Source organism: Salvelinus namaycush, unplaced genomic scaffold (genome assembly GCF_016432855.1).
Source record: "Salvelinus namaycush isolate Seneca unplaced genomic scaffold, SaNama_1.0 Scaffold2451, whole genome shotgun sequence".
NCBI classification, from domain to species: domain Eukaryota; kingdom Metazoa; phylum Chordata; class Actinopteri; order Salmoniformes; family Salmonidae; genus Salvelinus; species Salvelinus namaycush.
Window position 1 is genome coordinate 1 of NW_024059288.1, and position 13166 is coordinate 13166.

The window sequence follows — 13166 nt, forward strand, 5'->3', positions numbered from 1 at the left end:
AGGTAGCCATTACCCTCAGCTATAGGGTGACTAGGGACCATTACTCTCAGCTATAGGACGACCAGGGGCCATTACCCTCAGCTATAGGGTGACCAGGGGCCATTACCCTCAGCTATAAGGTGACCAGGGGCCATTACCCTCAGCTATAAGGTGACCAGGGGCCATTACCCTCAGCTATAGGACGACCAGGGGCCATTACCCTCAGCTATAAGGTGACCAGGGGCCATTACCCTCAGCTATAAGGTGACCAGGGGCCATTACCCTCAGCTATAAGGTGACCATGGGGCCATTCTACCCTCAGCTATAAGGTGACCAGGGGCCATTTACCCTCAGCTATTAAGGTGACCAGGGGCCATTACCCTCAGCATTAAAGGTGACCAGGGGCCATTACCCTTCAGCTATAAGGTGACAAGGGGCCATTTACCCTCAGCTATAAGGTGGACCAGGGGCCATTACCCTCAATCTATAGGACGACCAGGGCCATTACCCTCAGCTATAGGACGACCAGGGGTCATTACCCTCAGCTATAGGACGACCAGGGGCCATCACCCTCAGCTATAGGACGACCAGGGGCCATCACCCTCAGCTATAGGACGACCAGGGGCCATCATCCTCAGCTATAGGACGACCAGGGGCCATTACCCTCAGCTATAGGACGACCAGGGGCCATTACCCTCAGCTATAGGACGACCAGGGGCCATTACCCTCAGCTATAGGACGACCAGGGGTCATTACCCTCAGCTATAGGACGACCAGGGGCCATTACCCTCAGCTATAGGACGACCAGGGGCCATTACCCTCAGCTATAGGACGACCAGGGGCCATTAGCCTCAGCTATAGGATACATAGGGTGACTAGGGTCATGTTTAGTGAGGGGGGGGTGATGGGCAACACGTGTTACCTGAGGAGAGAGTCGGCTTCAGCTGAGAGGGGGTGAGGGGTGTATGGGAGCTCAGGCCAGCCCTCCAGTATGGTCCAGCATCCACAGTATCGGATTCCTCTTGAAGCCTTTGTCTGGCTTCACTCTCAGGTTACCCATAGGTTCACCTGGTCAGCCCTGCGTAGTAACACTCGTCCCCTCTAGGTCACCACAGCCCCACCGTGACCCTCCTGGGAGAATCAAACTCTCCTCAGTCACATCCTGAGGGCTTCCAAAAGAGACCTGAGCCCAGCAACGAGCATAAACCCAATAATACACAATCATTAGACTGCCTCCCCCCCCCCCCCACCTGTTTATGTGGGACTGGAGCCCTTGCACACCTCCCCCACCTGTTCAGGTGGTTTTTTCTGAGGTCTTGGATGATTTATTTAGATTTTCCCATGATGTCAAGCAAAGAAGCACTGAGTTTGAAGGTAGGCCTTGAAATACATCCACATGACTCAAATGATGTCAATTAGCCTATCAGAAGCTTCTAAAGCCATGACATCATTTTCTGGAATTTTCCAAGCTGTTTAAAGGCACAGTCAACTTAGTGTATGTAAACTTCTGACCCACTGGAATTGTGATACAGTGAATTATAAGTGAAATAATCTGTCTGTAAACAATAGTTGGAAAAATGACTTGTGTCATGCAGAAAGTAGATGTCCTAACTGACTTGCCAAAACTATAGTTTGTTAACAAGACATTTGTGGAGTGGTTGAAAAACTAGTTTTAATGACCCCAACCTCAGTGTATGTAAACTTCCTACTTCAACTGTAGCTCATCTCAGCTGAAGAAAAGACTATTTGAGTTTGAGATTTGACAAGCAGCTGATTCAAAATGGAAACTATGTGACACACCTAAATGTATGTGACAGAGATCTTGTCTGTCCCAGCTGGCCGAACTACTGAAAGAGACAAACCTATTACATCCACTCACTAGAGAGCAGACTGGTGAAATGTAAACAAAGTGTCAACAGCTGTGTCCACTGACCAGTACAGAGTAAACAAACAGTGTCAACAGCCGTGTCCACTGACCAGTACAGAGTAAACAAACAGTGTCAACAGTGTCCAGCCTGCACTGTTCCCTACCGTTCTAGTATCCTCCAGACGGAGAGACACGTCCCTGTACCTCCAGCCTGCACTGTTCCCTACCGTTCTAGTATCCTCCAGACGGAGAGACACATCCCTGTACCTCCAGCCTGCACTGTTCCCTAACGTTCTAGTATCTTCCAGACGGACACACGTCCCTGTACCTCCAGCCTGCACTGTTCCCTAACGTTCTAGTATCCTCCAGACGGAGACACGTCCCTGTACCTCCAGCCTGCACTGTTCCCTAACGTTCTAGTATCCTCCAGACGGAGACACGTCCCTGTACCTCCAGCCTGCACTGTTCCCTAACGTTCTAGTATCCTCCAGACGGAGAGACACGTCCCTGTACCTCCAGCCTGCACTGTTCCCTAACGTTCTAGTATCCTCCAGACGGAGAGACACGTCCCTGTACCTCCAGCCTGCACTGTTCCCTAACGTTCTAGTATCCTCCAGAGACACACGTCCCTGTACCTCCAGCCTGCACTGTTCCCTAACGTTCTAGTATCCTCCAGACGGAGAGACACGTCCCTGTACCTCCAGCCTGCACTGTTCCCTAACGTTCTAGTATCCTCCAGACGGAGAGACACGTCCCTGTACCTCCAGCCTGCACTGTTCCCTAACGTTCTAGTATCCTCCAGACGGAGAGACACGTCCCTGTACCTCCAGCCTGTACTGTTCCCTAACGTTCTAGTATCCTCCAGACGGAGAGACACGTCCCTGTACCTCCAGCCTGCACTGTTCCCTAACGTTCTAGTATCCTCCAGACGGAGACACGTCCCTGTACCTCCAGCCTGCACTGTTCCCTAACGTTCTAGTATCCTCCAGACGGAGAGACACGTCCCTGTACCTCCAGCCTGCACTGTTCCCTACCGTTCTAGTATCCTCCAGACGGAGACACGTCCCTGTACCTCCAGCCTGTACTGTTCCCTAACGTTCTAGTATCCTCCAGACGGAGACACGTCCCTGTACCTCCAGCCTGCACTGTTCCCTAACGTTCTAGTATCCTCCAGACGGAGAGACACGTCCCTGTACCTCCAGCCTGCACTGCTCCCTAACGTTCTAGTATCCTCCAGACGGAGAGACACGTCCCTGTACCTCCAGCCTGCACTGCTCCCTAACGTTCTAGTATCCTCCAGACGGAGACACGTCCCTGTACTCCAGCCTGCACTGTTCCCTAACGTTCTAGTATCCTCCAGACGGAGAGACACGTCCCTGTACCTCCAGCCTGCACTGTTCCCTAACGTTCTAGTATCCTCCAGACGGAGACACGTCCCTGTACCTCCAGCCTGCACTGTTCCCTAACGTTCTAGTATCCTCCAGACGGAGACACGTCCCTGTACCTCCAGCCTGCACTGTTCCCTAACGTTCTAGTATCCTCCAGACGGAGAGACACGTCCCTGTACCTCCAGCCTGCACTGTTCCCTAACGTTCTAGTATCCTCCAGACGGAGAGACACGTCCCTGTACCTCCAGCCTGCACTGTTCCCTAACGTTCTAGTATCCTCCAGACGGAGACACGTCCCTGTACCTCCAGCCTGCACTGTTCCTTAACGTTCTAGTATCCTCCAGACGGAGAGACACGTCCCTGTACCTCCAGCCTGCACTGTTCCCTAACGTTCTAGTATCCTCCAGACGGAGAGACACGTCCCTGTACCTCCAGCCTGCACTGTTCCCTAACGTTCTAGTATCCTCCAGACGGAGAGACACGTCCCTGTACCTCCAGCCTGCACTGTTCCCTAACGTTCTAGTATCCTCCAGACGGAGAGACACGTCCCTGTACCTCCAGCCTGCACTGTTCCCTAACGTTCTAGTATCCTCCAGACGGAGAGACACGTCCCTGTACCTCCAGCCTGCACTGTTCCCTAACGTTCTAGTATCCTCCAGAGACACACGTCCCTGTACCTCCAGCCTGCACTGTTCCCTAACGTTCTAGTATCCTCCAGACGGAGAGACACGTCCCTGTACCTCCAGCCTGCACTGTTCCCTAACGTTCTAGTATCCTCCAGACGGAGACACGTCCCTGTACCTCCAGCCTGCACTGTTCCCTGACGTTCTAGTATCCTCCAGACGGAGAGACACGTCCCTGTACCTCCAGCCTGCACTGTTCCCTAACGTTCTAGTATCCTCCAGACGGAGAGACACGTCCCTGTACCTCCAGCCTGCACTGTTCCCTAACGTTCTAGTATCCTCCAGACGGAGAGACACGTCCCTGTACCTCCAGCCTGCACTGTTCCCTAACGTTCTAGTATCCTCCAGACGGAGAGACACGTCCCTGTACCTCCAGCCTGCACTGTTCCCTAACGTTCTAGTATCCTCCAGATGGACGGATACGTCTGTTCGAGGGAGAAGCTCTTGGTTTTAGGAACCTTGCATCCCAATCCAGGTAAGGGACAAAGGTGAGACACGAGCGCAGTAACACACTCCTCCTCCTCCCAGACCAAGCCGGGTCCAGGTAGTTCTACCGAGCACTCCTTTACGACAGGTTGTCAGGTACTCACCCTCTCCCCGGGTCCAGAGAGATGGCTCGGGGCTGGTCCAGGTCCTGCCAGAAGAGAACTCTCCGTAACGATCCATCCAGCTCAGCCACCTCTATCCGATTGGTCTCGGAGTCCGTCCAGTACAGCTTCCTGCCTAACCAATCACAGGCCAGGCCGTCCGGAGACGCCAGCCCCGATACAACCACGGTCTGGGCCGCCGCCGCCGTGCCGGGCCCTGATTGGTTGAAGGTGGTGCGTTTGATGGCCTCCTCGCTGACGTCACTCCAGTAGACCAATCCCTGAGCGTATACGTAATCCACAGCGGCGGCGTCCTCCAGACCGCCCACCACCACCGTGGCGTTGGCCCTGCCGTGAGCCGCATCCACCAGCCGCAGGTCCCGCCGGTTGGCGTACAGCAGGAGGGGTACACCTGGTGGGGGGGGAATAGGGTCAGACAGAAATACTACATAGTACTATGACACCCCTACGACACCCCTACAGTCCTACGACACCCCTACGACACCCCTACAGTCCTACGACACCCCTACAACCCCCCTACAGTCCTACGACACCCCTACAACCCCCCTACAGTCCTACAACAGTCCTACGACACCTACGACACCCCTACAGTCCTACGACACCCCTACAGTCCTACGACACCCCTACAGTCCTACGACACCCCTACGACACCCCTACAGTCCTACGACACCCCTACGACACCCCTACGACACCCCTACAGTCCTACGACACCCCTACAGTCCTACGACACCCCTACGACACCCCTAAAGTCCTACGACACCCCTACGACACCCCTACAGTCCTACGACACCCCTACGACACCCCTACAGTCCTACGACACCCCTACAACACTTCGACACCCCTACAACACTACGACACCCCTACAACACTACGACACCCCTACAGTACCCCTACAGTACTACTGGGCTGTGTTCAAAAGTAGTGCACTATATAGACCCTGGGCTGTGTTCAAAAGTAGTGCACTATATAGACCCTGGGCTGTGTTCAAAAGTAGTGCACTATATAGACCCTGGGCTGTGTTCAAAAGTAGTGCACTATATAGACCCTGGGCTGTGTTCAAAAGTAGTGCACTATATAGACCCTGGGCTGTGTTCAAAAGTAGTGCACTATATAGACCCTGGGCTGTGTTCAAAAGTAGTGCACTATATAGACCCTGGGCTGTGTTCAAAAGTAGTGCACTATATAGACCATGGGCTGTGTTCAAAAGTAGTGCACTATATAGACCCTGGGCTGTGTTCAAAAGTAGTGCACTATATAGACCCTGGGCTGTGTTCAAAAGTAGTGCACTATATAGACCCTGGGCTGTGTTCAAAAGTAGTGCACTATATAGGACCCTGGGCTGTGTTCAAAAGTAGTGCACTATATAGACCCTGGGCTGTGTTCAAAAGTAGTGCACTATATAGACCCTGGGCTGTGTTCAAAAGTAGTGCACTATATAGACCCTGGGCTGTGTTCAAAAGTAGTGCACTATATAGACCCTGGGCTGTGTTCAAAAGTAGTGCACTATATAGACCCTGGGCTGTGTTCAAAAGTAGTGCACTATATAGACCCTGGGCTGTGTTCAAAAGTAGTGCACTATATAGACCCTGGGCTGTGTTCAAAAGTAGTGCACTATATAGACCCTGGGCTGTGTTCAAAAGTAGTGCACTATATAGACCCTGGGCTGTGTTCAAAAGTAGTGCACTATATTAGACCCTGGGCTGTGTTCAAAAGTAGTGCACTATATAGACCCTGGGCTGTGTTCAAAAGTAGTGCACTATATTAGACCCTGGGCTGTGTTCAAAAGTAGTGCACTATATAGACCCTGGGCTGTGTTCAAAAGTAGTGCACTATATAGGGAATAGGTGGCCATTTGAAACCCAAGGTCGAATTCCACCATGTTCTGACCACCACTATAAGTGAGAGCAGTAACTTCTTGGAAGCTGTTTCTATGGTTGCCAGGTCGCATACCTCAAGCCTATTCCTGAAGGGCCCACGTCAGCCAGGGGGGACAGATAACCAAGTCAGCCGGGGGGGACAGATAACCAAGTCAGCCGGGGGGGACAGATAACCAAGTCAGCCGGGGGGGACAGATAACCAAGTCAGCCGGGGGGACAGATAACCAAGTCAGCCGGGGGGACAGATAACCAAGTCAGCCGGGGGGACAGATAACCAAGTCAGCCGGGGGGACAAATAACCAAGTCAAATAACCAAGTCAGCCGGGGGGACAGATAACCAAGTCAGCCAGGGGGGACAGATAACCAAGTCAGCCAGGGGGGACAGATAACCAAGTCAGCCAGGGGGGACAGATAACCAAGTCAGCCAGGGGGGACAGATAACCAAGTCAGCCAGGGGGGACAGATAACCAAGTCAGCCAGGGGGGACAGATAACCAAGTCAGCCAGGGGGGACAGATAACCAAGTCAGCCAGGGGGGACAGATAACCAAGTCAGCCAGGGGGGACAGATAACCAAGTCAGCCAGGGGGGACAGATAACCAAGTCAGCCAGGGGGGACAGATAACCAAGTCAGCCAGGGGGACAGATAACCAAGTCAGCCGGGGAACAGATAACCAAGTCAGAGGAGAAACGTCCATTAGTTTTAGAGTCTGAACTACTCCTCTCTGTAGTGACTAGAGGTCGACCTCTAATAGTGACCTCTAACCATTATAGGGATATCACACTACAAACAGATTCAACAACTTGCTAGAGGCAGCTCGTTCTTCACAGACTGGACCTTGTTCAGAGACGTTTCAAACTTGAGTTATCCTCCTCCATGTTGTCTTGAGACCAGTGCTTTCTGATCCCAAAAACACCAGGGCTTTCTGATCCCAAAAACACCAGTGCTTTCCGATCCCAAAAACACCAGTGCTTTCCGATCCCAAAAACACCAGTGCTTTCCGATCCCAAAAACACCAGTGCTTTCCGATCCCAAAAACACCAGTGCTTTCTGATCCCAAAAACACCAGTGCTTTCTGATCCCAAAAACACCAGTGCTTTCTGATCCCAAAAACACCAGGGCTTTCTGATCCCAAAAACACCAGGGCTTTCTGATCCATAAACACCAGTGCTTTCTGATCCATAAACACCAGGGCTTTCTGATCCATAAACACCAGGGCTTTCTGATCCCAAAAACACCAGTGCTTTCCGATCCAAAACACCAGTGCTTTCTGAGAACAGTTGAATGAAAGTTCAACCACTTCACTCTGCTTTTCCTTTCCTCCACGTCATCCAATATGGCTGCCAGATGGCGAGCGAGAGGGTCGAGCCTACTGTAGCCAGTATTACTGCTCAATACTACTCAGACGTGACTACAACTATCAAAAATCACATAGGGAATATGAGTGTCACTTGGGATTCAGCCTATGGGTCCGGGTCCATTATAGGGAATAGGGAGCCACTTGGGAACCCACTGAATTCAATACCACTCAGACCAGACTGAAAACATTCACATCACATCGTATCTGAACACTAGTTTCAGAGTACACGGTGATAAACCTATTACACAATAATAGTCCATCTATGCCAACTAAATATGAAGGGCACTTACTTCACTGAACGGCAGGAGCAAACTAAATCGTCTTTACACCGGTTTGGCAGTTAGAGCCCCTCTGATTCTACCAAAGACTTGAATAAACTGCAGTCTACTTTGACATCTCGTAGGTGAAACTAAACCTTTTTATATCAAAAACTGGGGAACGCCAAAGACATGATGGGTATGACTCCTGGGAGAGAGAGACTTCCCCTCCGTAGTGCAACACAGTGACCTCACGTGCCTTCCCTACTAGACAGAGACCAATGAATTGGGTTTATGTGAGAATGAGACGCAGTCCAGATTGAATGAGGTTAGTGTGAGAATGAGACGTAGTCCAGATTGAATGAGGTTTATGTGAGAATGAGACGCAGTCCAGATTGAATGAGGTTTATGTGAGAATGAGACGTAGTCCAGATTGAATTAGGTTTATGTGAGAATGAGACGTAGTCCAGATTGAATGAGGTTTATGTGAGAATGAGACGCAGTCCAGATTGAATGAGGTTTATGTGAGAATGAGACACAGTCCAGATTGAATTAGGTTTATGTGAGAATGAGACGCAGTCCAGATTGAATGAGGTTCATGTGAGAATGAGACGCAGTCCAGATTGAATGAGGTTTATGTGAGAATGAGATGTAGTCCAGATTAAGCTCCCTTTGCAAATTGTGTGAACAAGGAATCCGTGATTATTTTAACAGATGTTTACACGGTCACCATGCAGTGTAAAACTAATATTTAAGTACAAATCGGTCTTGACATATTCGTATATAGCTGGTTAGAGAACTACAATCCACATTAGCCTAGTTACTTACAAGACTTTGTAGAATGTTGTCCAATAAATTATGAAAGCAACGCCAATGAACGTCCTCTGTTCTAACGTTATTCATCCGTTTTATATTGTAACTAGTTAGCTACTTTTATATAATTGACTTGCAAAAAGTAGTTAGTTACTCTTTCCAAATGAACGTATGCAACAACTGTGTCTTGTCTGTGGAGGCACATTTTAACGTTTAAAAATGTAACATACGCAGTCGACATTATTGTTAGCCAGTTTAGCTAGCAGACTTAGCTAGGTATCAGGGACTCTCTCTGGTTGGCTGAGATAGTTAGTTAAATCACAACAGTAACTGTAGAAAATATCTGCCGTGGCTTAAACAGGTGTGGAATACTACAAACAACTAGTAAAATCACTGCTAACTTAACTAAAATGTTGCAAACCAACAGTGGAAATAAAAATGACTAGCTAGTTAAAAATCATTGGATAGCCACCTAGCTAGTTACAGTAGATACAGGCATTCAACACAGGTAGCAAGGCGCTATGGAAAACACTGTGTTGTAGTTAGCCATCCTGCTAACGTTAGCTAGTTACAGTAGATACAGGCATTCAACACAGGTAGCAAGGCGCTATGGAAAACACTGTGTTGTAGTTAGCCATCCTGCTAACGTTAGCTGGTTACAGTAGATACAGGCATTCAACACAGGTAGCAAGGCGCTATGGAAAACACTGTGTTGTAGTTAGCCATCCTGCTAACGTTAGCTGGTTACAGTAGATACAGGCATTCAACACAGGTAGTAAGGCGCTATGGAAAACACTGTGTTGTAGTTAGCCATCCTGCTAACGTTAGCTAGTTACAGTAGATACAGGCATTCAACACAGGTAGCAAGGCGCTATGCAAAACACTGTGTTGTAGTTAGCCATCCTGCTAACGTTAGCTGGTTACAGTAGATACAGGCATTCAACACAGGTAGTAAGGCGCTATGGAAAACACTGTGTTGTAGTTAGCCATCCTGCTAACGTTAGCTAGTTACAGTAGATACAGGCATTCAACACAGGTAGCAAGGCGCTATGCAAAACACTGTGTTGTAGTTAGCCATCCTGCTAACGTTAGCTAGTTACAGTAGATACAGGCATTCAACACAGGTAGCAAGGCGCTATGGAAAACACTGTGTTGTAGTTAGCCATCATGCTAACGTTAGCTAGCTACTCCTGATGATGAGCAAATCACATCCCCTTCACTGGGCCCCACTAATGAGCAAGCGAGGCCATTGCAAAGAAAGAGCCCCAAATCTGAACACTAGGATCCCCTCCTCTGGAAACCATATCCCCCCCCCCCACCCCCCAACTTTCCACGGAAGAAAAAATAAACAAAACGAGCAAAAAGATCAAAACTCACCTCGTATTAGCAAACAAAAACTACATAACAACAGAGTCCGTAGCACGGCGCCCATCTTTCTGCCTCTTTCTCACCCGGCCGCTGCTGTTCAGCGCAGGCTTCGCATTGCTGTGTCCTATTCCTCCGACGGAACTGTTAGATTGTAACAATATTCGGTTTGTTTCTGGCTACAATGTAACTCTGATTATTCTCAGCTCCATTCTACTACGTCGGATTCAGGCTCGGTGGCGCTGCGATTCATTCTCCTGCCTGAGCGCAACGTCTCCTTCCGCCCGGGAGGAGAACATGCCAACCCTCCCCCCTCCTTTACCTTCTTCTCCTTCCCCTCCGTCTCTTTCTCCGCTGCCTATTGTTGGACTTCATTACATGCAGCCCCTCTCGTCCAGCGGATTTCAACACATTCAAAATCTCTACGGTGGCTGATAAAATCACGCAACCGATAGGTCAAGACACTTGTTCCCGGTCGAAGACAGAAAACCTGGTCTAATACAACAATTGTTTGAGTGTGAAAGATACACATTCCGAAGGGACTATTTTCTGCCGGAGCACACGGTGCTTCGGTTTAGAATAACATACCCCTATGACCCTACCTCGGCTGCTGGCCGGATCTCCTTTCACTCCTCGGAAGAGAACAGAGGAAGGAGAAGAGAGGGGGGAATGGTATTATCATGCATTATATACTGAACCAAAATAGAAAACGCAACATGTAAAGTGTTGGTCCCGTGTTTCAGGAGCTGAATTAAAAGATCCCCAGAAATTTTCCATGGAGAATAAAATGCTTATTTCTCTCAAATTTTGGACACAATTTTGTTTTATGTCGCTGTTAGTGAGCATTTCTCATTTTCCTTTCTCCTAATCCATCCACCTGACAGGTGTGGCATATCGAGAAGCTGATTAAACAGCGTGATCATTACACAGGTGCACCTTGTGCTGGGGACAATAAAAAGCTACTAAAGTGTAAAAGTTTTGTCCCACAACACAATGGCCACAGATGTGTTTTGAGGGGAGCGTGCAATTGGCATGCTGACTGCAGGAATGTCCACCAGAGATGTTGCCAGAGAATCAAATGTTAATTTCTCTGCCATAAGCCGTCTCCATTGTCATTTTAGAGAATTCGCCAGCCCAGGACCTCCACATCTGGCTTCTTCACCTGAGAGCAGCCACCCGGACAGCTGATAAAACTGTAGGTTTGCACAAAATGAAGAATTTCTGCACAAACTGTCAGAAACCGTCTCAGGGAAGCTCATCTGCTTGCTCGTCATCCTCACCAGGGTCTTGACTGGAGATGCGTGCTCTTCACAGATTAGTCCCGGTTTCGACTGTACCGGGCACAGATGGCAGATTCATGTCATTGTGTGGGTTGAGCGGTTTTCTGATGTCATGAGATCTCATGATGAGATCCTGATGCCCTTTGTCGTGCCATTCATCTGCCGCCATCACCTCATGTTTCAGCATGATAATACACGGCCCCATGTCGCAAGGATCTGGACACAATTCCAGGAAGCTGAAAATGTCCCAGTTCTTCTATGACCTGCATTACTCACCAGACATGTCACCCCATTGAGCATGTTTGGGATGCTCTGGATCGACGTGTACGACGGCGTGTTCCAGTTCCCGCCAATATCCAGCAACTTCTCACAGCCATTGAAGAGGAGTGGGACAACATTCCACAGGCCACAATCAAAAGCCTGATCAACTCTATGTGAAGGAGATGTAATCGTACTGCATGAGGCAAATGGTCACATCAGATACTGACTGCTTTTTTTTAAATTAAAGGTATCTGTGACCAACAGATGCATATGTGTATTCCCAGTCATGTGAAATCCATAGATTAAAGCCTAATGAATTCATTTAAATTGACTGATTTCCTTCAATGAACTGTAACTCAGTCAAATCTTTGAAATCGTTGCAGGTGGTTTATATTCCGTATAGGTCTGCACGGCAATCCTGGATTTGCCTGGGTCTTCTTGCCACAAGACTAAATGTAATTGACTGTTCATTTAGCAAAAATCCGACTAAAAGATGCAATTATTGTTAGGTTATGATTGGTTCTATGGGCATGGATGTGTCCCTGAAGACGAATCTCTTTAGGACTGGTTATGATTGGTTCTATGGGCATGGATGTGTCCCTGAAGACGAATCTCTTTAGGTCTGGTTATGATTGGTTATATTGGCATGGATGTGTCCCTGAAGACGAATCTCTTTAGGACTGGTTATGATTGGTTCTATGGGCATGGATGTGTCCCTGAAGACGAATCTCTTTAGGACTGGTTATGATTGGTTCTATGGGCATGGATGTGTCCCTGAAGACGAATCTCTTTAGGACTGGTTATGATTGGTTCTATGGGCATGGATGTGTCCCTGAAGACGAATCTCTTTAGGTCTGGTTATGATTGGTTATATTGGCATGGATGTGTCCCTGAAGACGAATCTCTTTAGGTCTGGTTATGATTGGTTATATTGGCATGGATGTGTCCCTGAAGACGAATCTCTTTAGGTCTGGTTATGATTGGTTATGGTCATGGATGTGTCCCTGAAGACGAATCTCTTTAGGTCTGGTTATGATTGGTTATGGTCATGGATGTGTCCCTGAAGACGAATCTCTTTAGGTCTGGTTATGATTGGTTATGGTCATGGATGTGTCCCTGAAGACGAATCTCTTTAGGTCTGGTTATGATTGGTTATATTGGCATGGATGTGTCCCTGAAGACGAATCTCTTTAGGACTGGTTATGATTGGTTCTATGGGCATGGATGTGTCCCTGAAGACGAATCTCTTTAGGTCTGGTTATGATTGGTTATATTGGCATGGATGTGTCCCTGAAGACGAATCTCTTTAGGTCTGGTTATGATTGGTTCTATGGGCATGGATGTGTCCCTGAAGACGAATCTCTTTAGGTCTGGTTATGATTGGTTATGGTCATGGATGTGTCCCTGAAGACGAATCTCTTTAGGACTG

At 48.7% G+C, this 13166-nt stretch overlaps 1 protein-coding gene across 1 annotated transcript; it reads right to left on the reverse strand.

Annotated features, from left to right (window-relative positions):
• Positions 1 to 4507: 4507 nt before the first annotated feature.
• LOC120038979 (low-density lipoprotein receptor-related protein 6-like) lies at positions 4508 to 10672 on the reverse strand (the record flags this gene model as incomplete). The annotated part of the gene is made up of 2 exons (XM_038984501.1): positions 10209 to 10672; positions 4508 to 4916 (listed from the first exon to the last, which is right to left on the reverse strand). Coding segments are annotated over exons 1-2 (464 nt in total), but the record flags the coding sequence as incomplete, so codon positions are not given.
• Positions 10673 to 13166: the final 2494 nt, after the last annotated feature.